The 19696-nt window shown below is 46.6% G+C and overlaps 1 protein-coding gene across 3 annotated transcripts in view; it reads right to left on the bottom strand.

The window, feature by feature from the left end:
• The window catches only part of PLEKHA2 (pleckstrin homology domain containing A2), a 56341-nt gene that overhangs the window by 7719 nt on the left and 28926 nt on the right, over positions 1-19696 (bottom strand). For all 3 annotated transcript variants that reach the window (XM_080928529.1, XM_080928528.1, XM_080928530.1), the window contains exons 4-10: positions 13997-14045; positions 12447-12544; positions 9779-9919; positions 9117-9263; positions 8064-8132; positions 7684-7754; positions 3012-3075 (exon numbers count right to left, since the gene is read on the bottom strand). In XM_080928529.1, the coding sequence (XP_080784655.1) occupies positions 3012-3075; positions 7684-7754; positions 8064-8132; positions 9117-9263; positions 9779-9919; positions 12447-12544; positions 13997-14045 (639 nt within the window). The remainder of the gene's footprint in view (positions 1-3011; positions 3076-7683; positions 7755-8063; positions 8133-9116; positions 9264-9778; positions 9920-12446; positions 12545-13996; positions 14046-19696) is intronic.

Genomic DNA, 19696 nt, shown 5'->3' with positions numbered 1-19696 from the left:
AGGAAGGAAGGAAGGAAGACAGAAACAAAGACCTGAAATCATCTAAAAGGACACACTGAAATAATCATTTTGACCAAATACACATTTGTATAAGACCAGGTTTCCAAACGCCTTAGAATAGCATATGGACACAGACTCCAGGCCAAAACAATGAGATTCCTTTGTCTCTTGTGGCCATTAAAGAGATACACAGAAATAGAAAGCAATATGACTCTGATATTTTTAGAAGGATCATAATTTCACAAGATCTGTTGTTAATGTGTCATGGGGTTTTGTGATGGTTTGAATATGCTCTGCCCAGGGAGTGGCACTATTAGAAGGTGTGGCCCTGTTGGAGTGGGTGTGGCATTGATGGAGGAGGTATGTCACTGTGGGGGTGGGCTTTAAGACCCTTACCCCAGCTGCCTGGAAGCCAGTCTTCTCCAGTAGCCTTCAGATGAAGATGTAGAACTCTCAGCTCTGCCTGCACTATTCTTACCTAAATGCTGCCATGCTTCCATCTTGATGATAATGGACTGAACCTCTGAACCTGTAAGCCAGCCCTAATTAAAGGTTGTTCTTTCTTATAAGAGTTGCCTTGGTCATGGTGTCTTTTTATAGCAGTAAAACCCTAACTAAGACAGATTTATAGTTGTGACTTCTAAGTAAATCAACAAATATGTTCCCTGGTTTTTCAGCCACCCTTCTCCAACACAGCACTCTCTTTGTCCCTTGTGTCGTTACACATGGATCTGGCCTCCCCTCATTTATGTATCCAGAGTGATGCTAGTGTCCTTCCGTCTTAGAAACTTCAGCACAGAAGGGAAGGAGTAGAGAACTGAGAAGGGATGGTCCCTCTTAGATGATACAATGTCTTCTGGACGGTTTTGGTTGAGCCTCCTGTCTCCCAAGTGACTACCCTCTGTTTGGCTCTCAGGGTATCATCCACACATCAGTGACATGCCAAGCATCATCTAATCCATGGTCATCATCGAGTGTACCGCTGGATGCTGTACAAACACAATACACAGTGCTTACCCCGTGCCATGGTTTGAATGAGAAATGTCCTCCATAGGCTAATGTATTTGAACATTTGGTCCCCAGTGTTATCTAGTCGCCCACTGGTGACACTCACTGTGTAGGGAGGTTAAAGAACTCTTAGGAGGTGGAGCCTTGCTGGAGGAAACACATCACTAGGGACAGGTCTTTCCTCTCCTCTTTCTGCTCCCTACGCCTGCAGCCATGGCATGTATTTCCTAGCTTGGTGGACTCCATCCCCATGGGAATGTATGCTAAGTTAAGCCCTTTCTTCCTTGTTGCTTTTGGTTATGGTATTTTATCACGGTAACAGAAGAGCAAGCAACACATCTAATGCTAAGCCTAGTGCTAGTACTAAACCTGCTTGCCCCCTATACTACCAGGGAAACGACCACTGACTGTCATCAAACAGTACAAAACTCAAGCCAAATCCCTGGGATTTATGTGTTTCTCCCTTCCTCTTCACACAACCAACTCTCAAGTCCTAGAGAGTGGACTTCTTTTATATCTCTCAAGTTCGTTACTTGCCCTCATTCCCTACGTCCTTCTGAAGGACTGTCCGCCACAGCCTTCACACTGGCCCCTTTAGTCCTGCATTACCCTTTTCTTATCTGTCCTTTGTGATACCTGGGATCAAGCAGACTTCAGGGTCATTAAAAGGGCTTGGGTTGAGTTTTTCATCTCCATTTTACACATATGGAGAATCTGGATATTAAATAAGTTATCCAAGTCCAGGAGCTGTGTCTTATTGTCCTCATCTTACCTGTGACTCTAAGGACCAGTTATAAGTTTGCTAAGGAAGCAGGCAGGTCAGTGGGTCTCTGTCCATAGCTTCTCAGCCTCCCTTGCAGCTAGTCCCTTTCCCAGGCCCTTGTTATAGAGCTGCTCTTGTGCCTGGCTCCCTCTCCTCATGAATCCATTGGTCATGTATGCGATTCCAGCTGCCTGATTACTTAGCTTCAAGACCAGTTCTGTCTAACTCCATGACCCCAACCTCAGACCATGCCTAGACCCTTGACCACAGTCTATAAATATCAACTACAAGAACTAGAACCTTGCTTTATAGCATACGGCAAACCTTGCTTCTAAATGGAGAAAACTAGATTTAAGAGCAAGGTGACCCTCTTCATGATCCAGCCACCTCTCTGACATCTCTTCCTGGACAATATGCTTGTCCCAGCAAAAATGGCCTGCGTAAAGCAGAAAACAATAAAGACACAAGACTTATTACTCAAAAAATAAAAAAAAGAAAAAAGAAAAGAAAAATGGGAGAGGGGCCTCATCCTTTCTGGGAGGGATTCAGTGAGGGAAAGAGAAGAGAGGTAGAGGGATGTTTCTAAAATCCCACTTGGGAAAACTGAGTATTTTAAGGCTTGGCATCCCACATCGGCCTCTCTCTGTAGATCAATGTACTTGCTCTGTGGGCTGCTAGGCAGCCCAGGCTGAGGACTTGGCCCTGGATGTCTTTGCCCTGCCTTGGAACTCTGCCTTGCTAGCTGCTATGACTTCATAGGGATTGGGAGAGCTCCAGGTCTGGGGGTGGGGGAGGGAGCTCCTGGTAAGTGAACTGTCAGAGGCCAGACAATGGCTTTCTCTGTGTGCCTGCCTGTGCACCTGTGCCCGCACAGGGCCCTCTGTGCTTCTGTCGTTTCTGCACACAGTAATGGCCACACATAGGCAGACTTATAAATACCCTCCAGAGCAGAAGTGAAACCACCCACCAGTTCTCCTTTTCTCTGCTTAGTTGGAGCTCCGCAGCCCCATGCAGCTGCTACAGGGCACAGATCCTCCCACACAGTGGACGGGACCTGCTCGTAGTATTCCAGAGTAGGGACACTTCTGGCTAACGTCCAGGTGAGATGGGACACTGACTGAGGTACTAAACTGTCCACTGAGAAACCACAAGCAGAAGAGAAACCGAGGGTGCTGAAGGGAGTCGAGGCAGCCACCCACACTCACAGTGACGGAACGCTGGTCTCAGGATGGACATTTACCTGTACGTAGAACGTTCTGGAGGTGGTTATGATTTCAAACAGGTTGTCTCTCATTAAGAGATCACTAGGAAAGGAAAGAGATAGCATCAAACCATTACAGCATTGTGAGCACTTTCCCCCCATTATTTCTACAGCTTTCACATTCACCCACTAATGCAACCCAAGGTTTTCTCCTTCCTGTGAATAAGGAAGCCCTAGGCTTGGAGACTGTGGATGCTATATCTGTCCAAGGGATTGGAGATCAGAACCCATTGGATCCAAATGTGCATCTTCTAAGGAAGCTGACACCATTTCTAAGCCCTCAAACCCTTGACCCCACCCCTGCCACACCCCAGCAGCAGCTCCCCCCCCCCACCTGTCCTGCACCTATTAGCAGCTCCACCCATGGCTCTGAGTTACTGCTCTCTGCTTCACTGTACTGGCCCAGGGGACAAGGAGCTTAGAAGAGAATCAGAAACTGAGAGTAGCCAACTTTAAGATTGGCTTCCCAGTAAACTGTTTGACATCCTTAGCTGTCAGAGAAATGCAAATTCAAATTATTTTGAAATTTTACCTCACACCAGTCAGAATGACCCATAGGGGGAAAAAATAAAAATAATAAATTAAATAACAAATGCTGGCGAAGATGTAGGGAAAGAGGAATCCTTACTCACTAAGGGAAGGAATGTAACTTAATGCAGCCACTATGGAAATCAGTCTGAAGTTTCCTCAAGAAACTAAAAACAAAACCATTATATGCGCCATCCATACTATTCCTGACAAATGCCCAAAGAACTCTACATATTACCAGGGAGATGCCCACATACTCCAGGCAATTAGGGAACCGCTCACAATAGCAAGGAAATGGAATCAACCTTGAGGTCATCAGCAGAGGAATAACATGCAATAGAATTTGTTTAGTTGTAAAAAAAAAATTAAATAAATAAATAAATAAATAAATAAATAAATAAAGGTGTTGGCTTAGGGTTTAAGAATACTTCCTGCTCTCCTAGGGGACCTGAGTTCAATTCCCAGCACCCATATCAGGAGGCCCACAACCACCTATAACTCCAGTTCCAGGGCCTCTGACACCCTCTTCTGGATCTACAGGTACTTGCACATATGTGGAACACACTCACACAGACACGCTACATACACATAAAAAAAAACATGGAGTTTGAATAAAAACAGATGGAAATGGAAAATATTATGTTAAGCAACATAATTGAAATGGAGAAAGGCTAACTCCTGTGCTTTCTCTCACATGTCAATCCTAGGCTTCAATTTTTATACACAAGTAAACATGTATGTGAGGGCTGGCAAGACGGCTCGGTGGTAAAGAGCCTGGTTAACTGCTACCTAGTCTGACATGGCAGAGGGAAAGAACCAAGTCCCACAAGTTGTCTTCAGACCTCCACACATGTGTGCGTGCATCCACTCATATAAATGATAATAAGCAAATAACTGACCAAAAAGGTGTTAAGAGAGAACCATAAAGGGGAAAAAACGAAGTTGTAAGTGGGATGGGGGGAGGGGTGGCAGGAAGGAATAACGGTGGGCAAAAAGTTGGGGACAAGGGTCAGCAAAAATAAAGTATGTGTGAAGCTTGTATGATATAACCTATTCCTCTGTATGTTTGTGTAAAATAAATTTAAAATTAGTTTTCTTCACTAGAAGCAAAAAAAAAAAAAAAAAAAAAAAAAAGAATCTGCTTCTGGGACTAGCTTAGTGATGGTATCCCCAACAGCAGACAAACAAAAATAATAAGCTTCAGGGAGAGACAGAAAGAGAGATGGCAGACATACAGCCAGACAGCCAGACAAACAGATACACCAGGAATTTGATGGAGATCAGATCAGGGGTGGGGGATACGGTAGGGTTTGGAGGGAGAAAAGGAAAGGGAGAAATGTTGTAATCAATTATAGTCTCAAAAAGGAAAGGAGACAAAGAAAAGAAAAGAGAACAAAAGAAGAGAAAAGAACATCTTCAATCTGGATGTGGCTTTTAGAAGAGAAATCCTGACTCCTGCAAGGCAGAGGGCAAGGAGCAGGCGGTGCCGACACAGTTCCAAATGGGCTGAAGTTTGTGTTCAAAGCCAGGTGTGTGCATCCAGTCATTATGAGGACTATATAAAGAGCAAAGGCCCAATTACTACCAAGGGAAGCACCGGAGGAGGCAAGATCAGATGCAGGTAAGGCGGCATTCCATACCAGCAGTGAGCCTTGTGCCAAGGAAGGGCTGGTCCCAGGCAGAAGTGTCTTAGAGAATGAAAGCACAGTGCCAAGCCCTCCAGGCAGAGGAGGGACTTGTCTTAAGGCAAGGCGGTGTGCACAGACCTCGTCCAAACAGCATGGGGAGAAAAAGTCTTTGGGACATGGACTATTAAAGCCCTTGAGTGTGAAACAAAGACAAAAGAGATGCTTACTGAGCTGATCAAATAAGCCATCAAAAGCAGTGGGAACCACACAGATCACTTGAAACACACCTTACCAACTAGTAAGCCTACTTGCTCAGCTTCTGAGCAGGGACATCTCTGTTGTGTGGGCTTGTGCTGGATAGTTTTATGTCAACTTGACACAAGCTAAAGCCAAGTGAGTGGAGGGAACCTCAACTGAGAAAATACCTCCATAAGATTGGGCTGTAGGCAAGCTCGAAAGGCATTTTCTCAATTAGTGATTTATGGAGGAGGGTCCAGCTCATCATGGGTGGGGCCAACCCTGGGCAGGTGGTCTCAGTTCTGTGAGAAAGCCAGATGAATACGCCATGATGAACAAGCCAGTAAGCAGCACCCCTCCATGGCCTCTGCTTCAGCTCCTGCCTCCAGATTCTTGGCCTGTTTGAGTTTCTATCCTGACTTCCTTCAATAGTAAACAATGGCATGGAAGTGTGAGCCAAATAAGTCCTTTCCTTTCCAGCTCAACTTTGGTCATGGTGTCTTGAAGCAGCAACAGGAAACCTAACTAACAAAGTGCTAAATGTTTTAACCTTCTTGATTATTCATGCAAATACAGGAAGTCCCAAAGTCCACTGAGGAGGTGAAATCAACCAAGGAGGGCTCCCTCCCCCCTCTCCATCCACTGCCCCAGCTGCATGCTGTTTTCAGTGACAGTTCAACAGCTCTCATTGCTTACAGCTGTCCTGAATCCCCCGCCCCAAAAGTTCCAGAGAGGCCACACCACTTAAAAGAGCTGAGACCACAAAGCCACAGCCTTCCCCATGGACTTCACCTCCTCGGCTCAAGTTTAGTGTGACTCAGGTAGAGATAGAGGTAGGGAAAGTTTTCAAGATTCTTCAGTCTAAACGCCACCCCACCTCTCCAAGCCGCCCTGGTATGTCCAAGTAGCCTCTTATCTACACGGGCCCTCCAGGGTCAGGAGCAATTGGGCATCTCTATGATCCAGCTGTGCTGAGCTCTGCCTTCTAGGGTCACACTTGGGACAATGTCTACCTATGGCTACTTTCACAAAATGCAAATTATCCCTTAGGGGCCTCCCCAGCCTTCTCCCCCCGCCTCCTCCCCCAAATTGCTATTTGAAATTCAGTACACCATTTCTACCCTGCTTCACTGGGTCATACAGTATGTGTGCTTATAGGGCTGTGCTATGCCTTCACAGGAGAGCAGGATGCCTCCTCCTGATAGAGCCCCTTATGGCCTACAGAAAGGAGAGATACAAACATATAGTCTGGACAGACTACAAACTCATGGCCAAAAAGATATGTTTGGGGTCTATTAAGATTCACTTCCGGGCTGGAGAGATGGCTCAGCAGTTAAGAACACTGACTGTCTTCCAGAGGTCCTGAGTTCAATTCCCAGCAACCGCATGGTGGCTCACAACCATCTGTAATGGGATCTGATGCCCTCTTCTGGTGTGTCTGAAGACAGCAACAGTGTACTCACATACATAAAATACATCTTTAAAAGAAATTGCTATTTCTTAAAAAAAAAAAAAAATCCACTTCCACAAGCTTCTGAATTTAGGAATGGGGATGGGACATTGTCCTGTCAAGTCCTGGCTCATCTTATGCAGTGCTTTCGGGTGTCTTTCCTAGTGGAAAGAGGAACAAATTAAAAATACTTGTTCTGCCTGTCCAGTGGTAGCAACAGGGATGCTATGAGTCACCCCTATGTTACTAGGGACATCAAAAACAAAGGAGGAAAGGCCTGAGAAATTCAGACAAGGGCAAGTGTGAAGCCAGGGGAAGGCCCAGGCCTCCCTCTGAGCCCCATTATCCCTGACACGCAGGACCTGACACCTGACTCTTCTACCCCTTGAGAGACACCTAAGCGTCACTCTGCTGTCACCAGACATTAGCCCATAGGCTTCGTGGGGGCAAGAACAGGGAAATGGGAAGAGGGCACTTTGTCCAGTGAGAACTTAACCCTGCATGGTTAAGTTAATGGTTCTGTACCTTTGTGGTGTTACGACTGCAACCATAAAATTATTTTCGCTGCTACTTTGTAACTGTGATTGTGGTGCTGTTGCCAATCATAATGTAGATATCTGTGTTTTCTGATGGTCTTAGGCAACATCTGTGTAACAGTCATTTGATACCCCCAAAGAGACTGAGACCTCAGGTTGGGAACCAGTGCTCTACAGGGAAGGCTCTTCCACAGAGCCTCAAAAAGGGTAACAAATGAAGATTCCAAGATGGCAAACAGAGGCTCTCCACAAAATGAGTAAGAGGCAATTACCCAGACTTGACCAGACACTCGTGAGTCTTGAGAACATCCTTGAGTGGTATGGTGCGCAGAGGCTCTCTGTCCTGATGGGAAAGATGGAAGATGGGCAAATTAGGCTATGTACATGGCCCAGTCACCCACGCCAGTTCACCACGCCAGTGTTGGCTAAAACCAACCTGGTGCTCTGTGGCCCCGCCCCCACAGCAGCGCGGCCCCGCCCTCACAGCATTGCGGCCCCGCCCCCACGGCGGCCCAGGTCCTTTTATAACAGCACCATAAAGAGACAGAGAAAAAACAAGAAGTGGCTTGGAAGTCTACATGGGCCTGGCTTCCACCCATGCACGCTCTCTGTTTCTCAGACCTCTCAGGAGGGTCCCAAACCTACTACCTACCTGCTCGCACTTGAAGTAGCAGATGGTAAAGTCATCGAGGGCAAAGAAGCGTCGTTTCCAACTCTTCCGCTGAAATGAAAAACAAGGAGCCAAATCATCAAGGACAGCTCTCCAGAGCCAGGACTGGAATTGTCACAGAAAATGCCCAGGGACCTGATCCCATCTTCAGCAGGCATAAGAACAGCAACAACCGGGAAGTGTGAAGTCAGTGAAAGTCCCAAGCCTTCAGCTGAGCTTCCATCTTCCCAGTGACAGAGCACCTAATACCTGAAGAGCATCTGAGGGTCCTTCTCTGCTGCTGCCAGGAGCTACTACTGTGCCAGCTAGTTTTATATCAACTTGACAGAAGCTAATGCCAATCTGAGAGGAGAGATCCTTAACTGAGAAAATGCTTTCATAAGATAGGGCTACAGGCAAGCCTGTAAGACATTTTCTTAATTAGTAATTTATGAAGGAGAGCCCAGGCCACTGTGGGTGGGGCCATCCCTGGGCTGGTGGTCCTGGATTCTATAAGAAAGCAGGCTAAGCAAGCCATGAGGAGCAAGTAAGTATGCAGCACCCCTCCATGGCCTCTGCATCAGTTCCTGCCTCCAGGTTCCTGCCCTGCTTGAGTCCCTGTCCTGACTTCCTTCAGTAATAGACTATGATGTGGAAGTGTAAGTCAAATAAACCCTTTCCTCCCTAAGTTGTTAGGTTGTGGTACTTCATTGTAGCAATAGAGACCTTGACTAAGCCAACTGCATTGGCTCATCATGTTAGGAGCAAGGGTAGAGAAATAGGAGGGAAATCTGACCATCAGTTTGCTGATGTATAAATTATATACATATATACATAACAAACACATGTACATATATGTACACATATGCATCAGTTTAAATGCAGTGAGGCTTCTTGGCACCAAAGGCAAGCTTTCTGGTGGACTAATGGCTAGTTTTGAGTGGCAGTTAACATAGCAGGAATACAGTCCTTTCTCTCATTCTCTTCTGCTACATCCATGCCCACTGGATCCCAGGAGTATTAGAGCCCCAGTGTAGCTCCTGCGCTGGCACTCACCACATTCCCTTGCTTCACACAGTAGCCACTCTTAATGAGGGGAGGCCCGGTGGGAGGACGGCAGCCTGATGTGGGAATGTAGCTCTGAGACCTTCGCAGGAAGGCGTGAGTCCCTGGCTCACTCCCTTCCTGCCCATCCCCACCGTTCTACAAGGAAACAGCAGCACTGTTAACACCCCCACCATTCCTCTGTGCAGCCCAGCTCCTCCCAGCCTTCCCACCACACCTCTGGCCTTTCTGGTATAATGTCAAAGAACTAAGAAGTGACTTTGCCCCTAATTACCCTATGCTCTACTGAGTGTTTTCCCAAAGCAAGACAATGGCTAAGAAGAAGAGGAAGAGGAGGGAAAGAGCACAGAACCGAAGAAGGCACAAGCACCCAAATGGGGCTGCAGACTTGTATCTAGTCTCAATGCCCCCTCAGCCCCATTTCCTTTACATTGTACAAGTGTTCATTGCCTGGGTCTTAAGCAAAAGCGCAGAGGCCACACATCCTCAGGATTTCATGGCTCCAACTTCTGCATTGGCACTGACCACATCACCCTGCACTGTATCCTGGTCACCTTCTGCACTAGCTCCTCCATCCTAATGCTTTGTGCTGGTTCTTGGGCACAATGGACATGTCCTCACTGCCCCTGCCCGGCACCCCCAAGCCACAGCACCTGGCTGATAGGTGTTTGTACCACCACTCCCCCGATAATCTCAGTCTTGTAGGCCACCTGTGGCTTCTTCTCTAGATTGGGAGGAACTGTTAGGTTTTTGAGAACTTCTGTGGCCAAGGGTACTGTTCCAGCCTTGGGTACCTAGGAAGAATGGTGATACGGTCAGCAAGAAATATAAAGCTTAGGAGGAGCGTGGAACCACAAACAGGATGTGGGGAGAAATGGAAAGCTAACTTAATAAACTATGGTGAGAACACTCTCTTCCTATCCCCAGCTCTTCCTGGTTATCCAAACCCAAATATGAGGAACTCAGCCAGTAACCCCTTACACACACATGCACACATGCACACACACACACTTTCTTTAAATTATATACATATATACATAACAAGTACATGTACATATATGTACACATACACATAGATGCACACATACACATGACACACCACACATACATAAATATAAACATATATGAATGCATACACATATATAGATACATATACTATATACATACATGAATGCAGACATACAGACAGACATACACATGTATACGTATACTCACATATACATATATACACAGGCACATATACACATACACATGGATATAGATATATAAACATGTACACATATATGCATGCATCTACACAAAGACACATACATATAACATGCAGGCATATATATGCACACATACATATACATATAGATATATACACATACACACATAGATATACATGCATCCACCTATACACACATATATACACATATGTATATCACACATATACATGCACACATAAACATAACACACACGTACAAATACATAACATACATACAGAACAAACTTACTGCATATCTATAGAATGAGCTAACTCTGGTTAGAAAGCATAGACATGAGCCCTGCCCTATTGACAGTCACATAAATGCTAGTAGTTAAGACTGAACAAAAAAATCCTCAGCAAAACAAGGAGTCAGAAAAATGAACAGGACATGGCAGAAAATATACATGTGTATATGTACATGTGTGTGTGCATGTACACACACACATACATATATCCTGCCGGCCACATTTCCAAATCAACCCAGAAATTCACTCTCCTCACCTTTAGCGGCCTGATGTGCAGCAGTCCACAACATGGCCCAACCAGTGCCAAGGAGATCGAGTGTTCAGTTCCCCACTGTGTCCTCTTAGCTCAGGGGCACAATTGTCTCAATTTACATATAAAGTAAACACAGTTTGCCCATGTTGTGTCCTTTACTCCTAAAATGCTAACTATCACTACCTACTCAAGCCACCCTCGTAAGTTCCCTGTGTGTGTTTAAGGTAGCATGCCGTACCCAAAGCCCAGAGACAGCACACAGTGAGACCTGTCCTCCACCAGCCTTGTCTCACCCTCTCTATGTGCAGGTTTACCTGAACAGTAAACAGCTGCCACACAGCCTAAGTAGCTACAGTTTCCCATGCTTGGCTCCAACATGCTGAATAAACATATAGATTTCATCTGCTACTATTCATTGGAACTCTAAGGTTTCTGGAAGAACAATTTGCCCCAGAGAGGGGCATTTTATTTCAATGTCATGGGAAGACTAGCATTTCTGACTGTAGAATCCAGAATTTCTGGGTTGTCAGCAACGGTGGCAGACCAGTCTCTGCCTGTCGTGCTGACTTTCCTTTTGCTATTGTCCTTCTTTTTCTCCTAAAGCAGTTTTGCTATTGTCATTAAACATTCACCATGTTAGATGCTTGGTTCCCAGCATGCAGCACTATTGGGAAATAGAGGAACTTTCCAGAGATGGGGCAGAGTGGGAAAAGTTGTGTCACTTAGGCATATGCCTTTTGTGGGGGTATTGGGACCCCAGTGCCTTCTTGTTTTGTTCTTGCTTCCCAACCACTAGAACATGAACAGGTTTCCTACACCACATGTTCCACCTTAATATCTTGCCTCATCAGAGGCCCAAAACAACAGGGATGAACCCCATGAGCTATACAAACAAAAACCATGATCTGTTATTAACCTTTCCTTCTTATAACGTGATTGTTTCAAGCAGGTTGTCACAGTTCTGGGAAGCTAACACATTTTTCCTTTCTTTCTCACTCTTCTCTCTTTTCTTCCTTCCTTCCTTCTTTCTTTCTTTTTTTCCCCTTATTTCTTTCTTTGTTTTAAAAATATTTTTAGGAAATAGGAAATAGATTCTTCATTAGCCAAGTCCAGGAAAATGAGAGTTACTTAACACAATCCATGAACAAGTTTCAAAGTTCAAAAAGCTCTTAAACAAAAGACATTTCCAGGCCCAATGAAGAATATCCCCCAAACTGGAAAGAGATAGACCTGAGTTCCTCCTCATAGATTTTCCCTGTTCCTCTGCTTCTTGTCAGCAATGCCTTTTCCAACACTACTGAATCAGCATCCCACAATCACCCAGAGCATGACTGACAGAAACCCTCCCAGAAGCACAAAAGAGACACTCGATAAACTTCCTCTTGAACTCGATTCAAACTCTCAAGTTCACTTGTAGTTGTCAGCCAATGGACAAGAGAGGGATAGAGAGAGCTGGCTCTTCACAGGCTCTGAGGTAAGTCCCTGCTGCCTTCTGAGCTCTGCCCCTTCCCCACTGAGGTCAAGAGCCAGGACACCTCACCTTCCCTACCAGAAAGAACAGAAGGTGTACATACGGTGATTTTGCTGGCTTGGTTCAAGGCTTCTACCCAGTCCTTCAGATCTTTCTGGTCATTGGCTTGAAGAAAATATCTTTGAGACAGGGCATTGATAACTATAAAAACAACAGGGAAGGAGAAAAAAAGATACCAGGTCAGAATTTGGAGATCAGGAGAACCTAGGAAGTTACAGTGTCTGTGGTAACAAGACCCATGAAGGCCATTCAGAAGGTCAAGAAGCAGCCCATGGTGTTAAGTCACATGCACAGTCAGAAGCAGCAGACTTCAGCAACTCATTCATCGGCTACCAGAATGATGCTGGCATCAACAGTGGCCTCAATGAGCTATTGGTAGCAACAAAGCTACTCATGTGCCACAGGAAAGACACTTGAAGCACAGGCCTGCTGGTGTGTCTTGTCAGGACCCCTGGGCTTGCTTCTACCAGTATAATCTTGTCTCATCTGAGCCTAGGAAATGGAATAACACTTGCTTGAGACCTTGGCCTCATTTTCAACCTGCTCTTCCCTCTGGGCATTTCCTTAGTAAACAGCTTACCTCTCTCTCATTGATTGATATTGATTAGCTGATTGATTTACATTACTATTACATCTTTAGATGCGCTGACCACAAAATTTGAAGAGTGATTTCTGAACTTAGCAATGATATTTGGAAGAAAACAGGAAAAAGAGAACGCCAACCTCAAGTTGGGAGAGGTAAGTCACTTCATCCCTCTAGCCTAAGTCTGAAGTCAAGAAGCCATTGCAGAGGAGACAAAGAGCTTGCTGTTTTCACTGATATAGCAAATATTTATTGAGACCCCACTATGTGCCAGCAGCCATCTTATGTGCTGAGAATGTGTAGTGAACAGAGCAGGAAGTGCTCAGAGCCTTCCTGGACACAGAAACACCTCAGCACTTGCTTAGAGTGAGGGTTAGTCAGCAATGCAGTGACTGAGCAGTTTCACTGACTAACCATGGACAGGCTGGAGGCATTGATGGAGTGGCTTTGCTCCTTTGTCCCATCCCCCAACAACAACTCATGTGGCAATCTTGAGACTGAATATCCCTTCCTTCATTTGAATTCTTCCCTGCCCTTTCTCCCTTTTCTCAGACCTTATCATGCCCTGTTTACATCACTGCTCAATTCTAAAGGAAAGGCTCCCAGAAACTCCTACTAGATGCTTTCTATCCGCCTTAAATAAGAATGGCAGCTCAGCTCGTACTCTCAGCACATTGGAGTCTGGGTGTGGCAGAGGCAAAGTTCCAGGCCAAATTTGGCCTAGGGGTGGGAGGGGGGAGAAAAGAAGGGGAAGGAGGAAAAGGAAGAAGGTCAGGAGGCATACAGCCAGCAGAAGCCGGCCTGGCTAAAATGCTGCTGGCCCCTGTGTGCCTTGTCACAAGTTATCAAAAATATTTGCAGGGGTACTACTCGGCACCCAGAACATCACTGTTGTCTAAGATACTCATACATACAGGATGCAGTTCCCATGAGATCACAGGGCTGTCTTCCACGGAAAAGAAGTTATCACAAGTCTATGGGAAAAAAACCCACTGTGGCTCAGTACTTACCGAAGCAGAATGGAGTTTTAGGTTTCTGCTTTGGGGTAGCTATGCTCACCTACATCAAATAAAGACAAAAAAAAAAAAAAAAAAAGAGAGAGACATGAATGTGTTTCCATCAGTGTGAGAAATGTTTACCTTGGAAATATTCCATACATAAAAAGAGCACATCAAACTTATGCATACTTGAAGGCCAATAACTGAGCGTCTTAGCCTCCATCCCTTAAGAAACTGGCATGATCTGTCTTAGTCCTTAGAGCAGGGGTTCTCACCCTTCCTAACCCTTTAATGTACAGTTCCTCCTATTGTGGTGACAACAAATTTATGTCCTTGCTGCCTCATAGCTGTAATTTTGCTACTGTTATGAATGATGGTATAAATATCTGATATGCTGAATGGCGTGAAAGGCTCGTTCGACTCCCAGAGGGGTCACAGCCCTCAGGTTGAGAAACACTATAGATACCCACTATACCCTTCCATGGCAGAATTTCTATCCATCAGGATACCGTGACTGATATCAGGATGCCTGATATTGATTTTTGTCTCTGCAAGAACACTCTAAAAGCCGCTGGGTCCAGACAAGAGTGTCTCTGAGCTACAAGATCTAGCAGAGTTCCATTCATTCCAGCAGGACTCTACTAAGCTCTCAAGAGCTAACCCCTTTCCCAGAACAGTCTCCCGACTCAAGGTGCTTAGGGTGTACAAACCCTAATCAAAGCAGAAGGGAAAGGCAGGCACTCCTTCATTTAGATACACAAAGGCAACTCCACATCAGCCCAGAGAGCAGAGGACAGATAGGTGAGCTCACCCGGGTATACCCAAGAACAGGGCCTGCAAAGACAGGAACACTGGTGTACTTCTCCTAGTTTTTACAATCCTGCCCCTTGTATTGCTGAGTATCTGCATAGGAGCCAACATCACTCAGACTCATGTTCTATCACCGCCTACAAAGATCTGGTGATTATCCACCAAATGGATGCTGATCCAGCCATACAGGAGAACTCCGCCCATTCTATTCAGTAGGGATGCCCTGAGATGCAGCACCTACCATGAAACCCATCTACATACAGTCACCATCCTGCCCTGGACACTGGTGTTTCAGTCTCTTTTCTAGCTTAAAGTCTTGAGGCAAAAGTGATGTCTCTTTAAGGCTCACAGTTGTTAAGATCTAACTTTGACACACCAGTCTCTAGGGTCTTGCTCTTGACTCTAAAGTCTTCCTAGAGAGTCTTCCTACAAACCCACCTTGATTCCTTAGGCAAAATAACATTGCCCCAAATAACTCCACAGGAACTGAGGTGACACCTTATAATATTTCAAAAAGATAAATAGTAGTGGTTTATTTTAGAATCAGTCTCAAATCATAGGTGTGTGACCTTCATTACATGGTCGGCCAAGGAAAGAGTCCCGGTGATGTTCCTATGGAGTCATTGGAAGCATCAAATATATCAGTGCAAGCAAGGGACCCGGCTGCACTGCCGTGTAGAGTCTACCCAGGAAGGAGAGACAGTTACATCAGGAAGGCAGAATACAGTTGTAATCCCAGAACTTGGGAGGCTGAGACAACTGGATCTTGAATTTTCAGGTCATCCTCCTAGACCACACAGCAAGCTTCAGGCTAGCCTGGGTTACATGGGTGGACCTCATCTTAAAACAAATCACACATTATTATTATTATTATTATTGTTATTGTTATTATTATTTATTGGTTGAAGGACTGCATCTGCTAATGACTAGCGGAACCCCAAGGCTGCCGAGAATATCACCAAGGGAGGGAGAGACAGAGACCGTATAGATGTGTGTGTGTGCGATCATTCCATGGTATTGATGAGGAGACACTGAAGTGAGGTGGAGGCCAGATGGCCTAACAAAATTCTGAGAAGCATGAAGAGAAGCTCAGACAGATAGACAGACAGCCGTAGTCATGGCTACATGTTTCCCAGGTAGCATTTAGGAGGCTGCCAGTCCTGGCCCTGAACCACCTTGTTTTCCTGGAGTACAGAGTAAGACAGTTGCTGCTCTGTAGCTACTCAGCTCTTGGCTGTGACCCTCAGCATCGGTTGCTGTGCTGTGCTGGGCTGGGCTGAGCTGGGCTGGGCTGGTCTGGTCTATGCTGTGCTGGTCTGTTCTGGGCTGTGCTGCGCTATGCTGGGCTTGTCTGTGCTGTGCTGGGCTGGGCTGGACTGTGCTGGTCTGGACTGGGCTGAGCTGTGCTGTGCTGGGTGGGGCTGAGCTGGGCTAGATGAGTGAGGCTGGGTTCTTGCATTAACCCTGAGTGTCACAGAGCTGCTATTTTCTGGCCCTGGGAACCCACCTGCCTCCCATCTTCCTTCTCATCCAGTTGGCAATTTTGATGGCACTGAAAAGCTTGGTCCCAGAGAACCTTTCTACCTTGTCTGAAGCATCACCCTTTCCTGGAGAGACTCATATTTATCACCGACTGGACAGAGTCCCACTGGCTGACCCTTTGACCCTACGTGGATTACAAATGGTCATGCTCACTGTGCTGATTAGTCAGCCTGGGAAAATGCTGTCCGTGCAGTTGTTGTGAGAACCAGAGCTTCCAAAGGCGATACATGGCTTTCTGCTTGTTCATATCTGTGTGTGTGCGCTTTGTAGTCGGGAGATCCATGTGCTTGTACATTTATAGTGTGCCCCAGCCTCAGGGTTTAGCATGGAAGTGTTGTTGGGCAAAGTAATTCATTGCCAAACTAATGAGATTGATCCCAGTTCTGTCCTGATTAGCTGTGGGCCAAGGATGAGAAGCCCCACAAATCGGTTTCTCCCTGAGTAAAGCCATCACGAAAAGGTAAATGTTCTTCTCACAGACACAGAGCAGCAGGCTCGGAAAATTCATTTGTCCACCTGTGGCTATGTCCAAAGGGAAGGGCTGTTGCAGAACTCTGACTTTGGCCTCTGTCCCTGACAGCCTGCTCCCAGAGGCTTGAACAGCCCTGTCCCCTACCATCTACCTTCCACTTGATGGTGACAGTGTCAGGCTACAGAAGCCATCTTCAAACACAGGAAAAGCATAAGCCCTCCAGGAAGCAGTGTGGCCACAGGTGGGTGAGGACATCGAACAGTCTGACTCAAGTGAGGGCACACAGGCACAAACATCCTCATACCACAAGATGGCCACAACTGAGTCACTGCCCGACAGTGGTCGACTGGCAGGTCCTGTGAGCATACCAACAACAAGAGAGGGTTGGGGTGTGAAGAAAAGTGTCCATGGGGCCCCCACTGGTGACGCAGAAGAACCGCTTGGCAGCTGGACAGTCTCGGAAGCTTTCGATGATCAGATGCAGTAACAACACCTGCATGGGGACACTGTGGGAGCCAGCCACACCCTGTCTGCCATTGGCCGGAAGTGAGGCCTCTCTAGCACCCAGGACAAGAACAGAAGAAAGCCTTGGAGGACGCAAAAGCACACTCCAGTATCTGGGGAGACAGTGTCCCACAACAAAGTAAGAAGCCACCAACACAATGATCAGAGGCCTTTCAAGTTGGTACATATGTGAGCATATTTACCTGGAAATTTGTCAGTAACTGTTCAGTGAGCTTTCTAGAGCGGCGGCTCCCAACCTTCCGAACGCTGCAGACCTTTAATACGGTTCCTCATAGTGTGGTGCCACCCAAGCCATAAAATTATTTTCTTGGTACTTCCTAATTGTAATTTTGCTCCAGTCATAAACCATAATGTAAATATCTGTGTTTGCCTATGGTCTTAGGTAACCCCTGGGAAAGAGTCATTTGACGCCTCAAGGGGCCACGACCCACAGGTTGATAATCACTGTCCTAGAACATCCATATCCCTCCACGCCTGGCCCACAACACACCAATAGTTAACAACCAGCAGTTTTGAAGGACCTGTTGTCTATCAGAAGCCCTCATAAAACAGGTCCGGTAGGACTGGGGGCTGGCTGTGTGACAAATGGGACAGAAGGGCTGCAAATAATTACAAAGGCTGTTCTCTGGGCCAGGTCCAGTTATTTTCCAGACTCCAGACTGGTTCTGCTATCATTATGCCTTGGGGACAGATAGTTTCCATCTCAGGGTTGCTTCTCTGGGGACCCCTACCCCCTACCTCCCTGCCCTACCTCTCCCTCATCCCTCACTCCCCTCTCCACCCCCACCCCACCCCTACTATGCCAGCCCCATCTTCCCTACACTGGCCTTCCAGAGATCAGGGACAAAGCAAACCAGTCTGTCTCACACTGTGCAAACACTTAACCCTGGGAGGACCTAAGTATGACCAATAATAATAATAATAACAATAACAACAACAATAATGATAAGGCAGACAGACAGACAGACAGACAGACAAGGACCTGGATTGTTCTGGCAGTGGATCAGCTAGAGTTAAGGTACTCAGCGATCTGTGACCTAACCCAGTGGCAGTTGTGGGTTTTTCAAAGACCGAGCAGGCTCGCCTGTCTCAGGAAGGGCGGAAAGTCAGGGTCATCCTTTCTAAATGAGGCAGAGGATATTGAAAGCCTCCTCTGAGCTGCATTTATAAACCATGATTCAGCAGCAGATTATATTCACTAGCCAAAAAAAAAAAAAAGCTTCCCAACCCCTCACACAGGAGCCGGTTTCAGTTTTCATTTTGGGGGGGGGGGTTCTGCTCCCCCTCCCTCTCAATTCTCCTTCTAGAGAAATGACCTAATGAGTTCTCAGCCTGAGAAGAAAGGGCCCCCTATGGGGGGGTGTCAGGGGGAGGCTGGGCTCCCCTGGCCTGGGGAGGCTGCCACATTTCTTATCAAAAGGCACGCACAAATTGCCTGCAGCTGTGCTAGCAAAGCTCCTGCCACTGCTCTTGCCCTGAGGCCATTATCTCCCCTCTAATCAGCTTAACCAGTGCCTGCATCTCCTCCCTCTGCCCCGAGATCTTTCTATGTGCAGCCGGCAGGCATGGGCTAAGCCTGCAGGTCTGGCCGGAGATGGCCACTCCTCCCAGGACATCTCTTGACCCTCACCTTCAGATCTTTTTTCACAGATCTTAAATCTGTTAAACAGAGGGACTTGGTAGCTACTTAGCTCAACGCCCTAGCCTCTAGGTCCTCAAAGTCCCTTGGGTGAGAGGGGTCAGCGAGGAAAGCAGCAGCCCCTGTGTGGACAGTCGGGAGGGACAGGACTTCTGCGGCTCTGGATCTGGCTGGGTGCCACCTGGCTTCCCTCCTGCTTTCTGAAGAGGACCTAAATCCCCTGGCCCCCTTTTTTTTTAAAATCAGGGTTGCATCATGGGTCAGCAGCAGTGGCTGCCCCAGGGAGGGGCTGCTAAAAGTAGCTGAATTCAGCAGTTTTTTTTTTTTTTTTCCTGTGAGCATTGTTGATTGGCCCTACCCTCAGGTCTCTGAGAACAGGAGTTGCTCTTGCCCCTACATGAATACCAGAAGGGGGCACAGACTGCTAGGGGCCTGCCATGCTCTCCAGAAGGTACCCAGATGTTGGGTGTGGTCCTGGCTTATCTTAGGGCCTTCTGGGGGTGGTGTTCTCAGCCTCTGTCCCCAAGCATTCTGTCTGGAGCATCAGTTAATTCCAGGGGCCCTGAGCCATTCCCGGGCCGCTGCTTATCAACTTTACACTTTGAGAGAATTCTCTACTGGATCAGGGTCATTGTCCCTGTGTCCTTGGGGGGGGGAATTATATCCTACATGGTACTTTATTTCAGATGTGAAATGCCTCCCTGAGGCCAGTGGTTAAAGCTGA

This window comes from Micromys minutus (genome assembly GCF_963924665.1).
Source record: "Micromys minutus genome assembly, chromosome: 14".
Lineage (NCBI taxonomy): Eukaryota > Metazoa > Chordata > Mammalia > Rodentia > Muridae > Micromys > Micromys minutus.
This window is presented reverse-complemented; position numbering and strand designations above follow the sequence as displayed.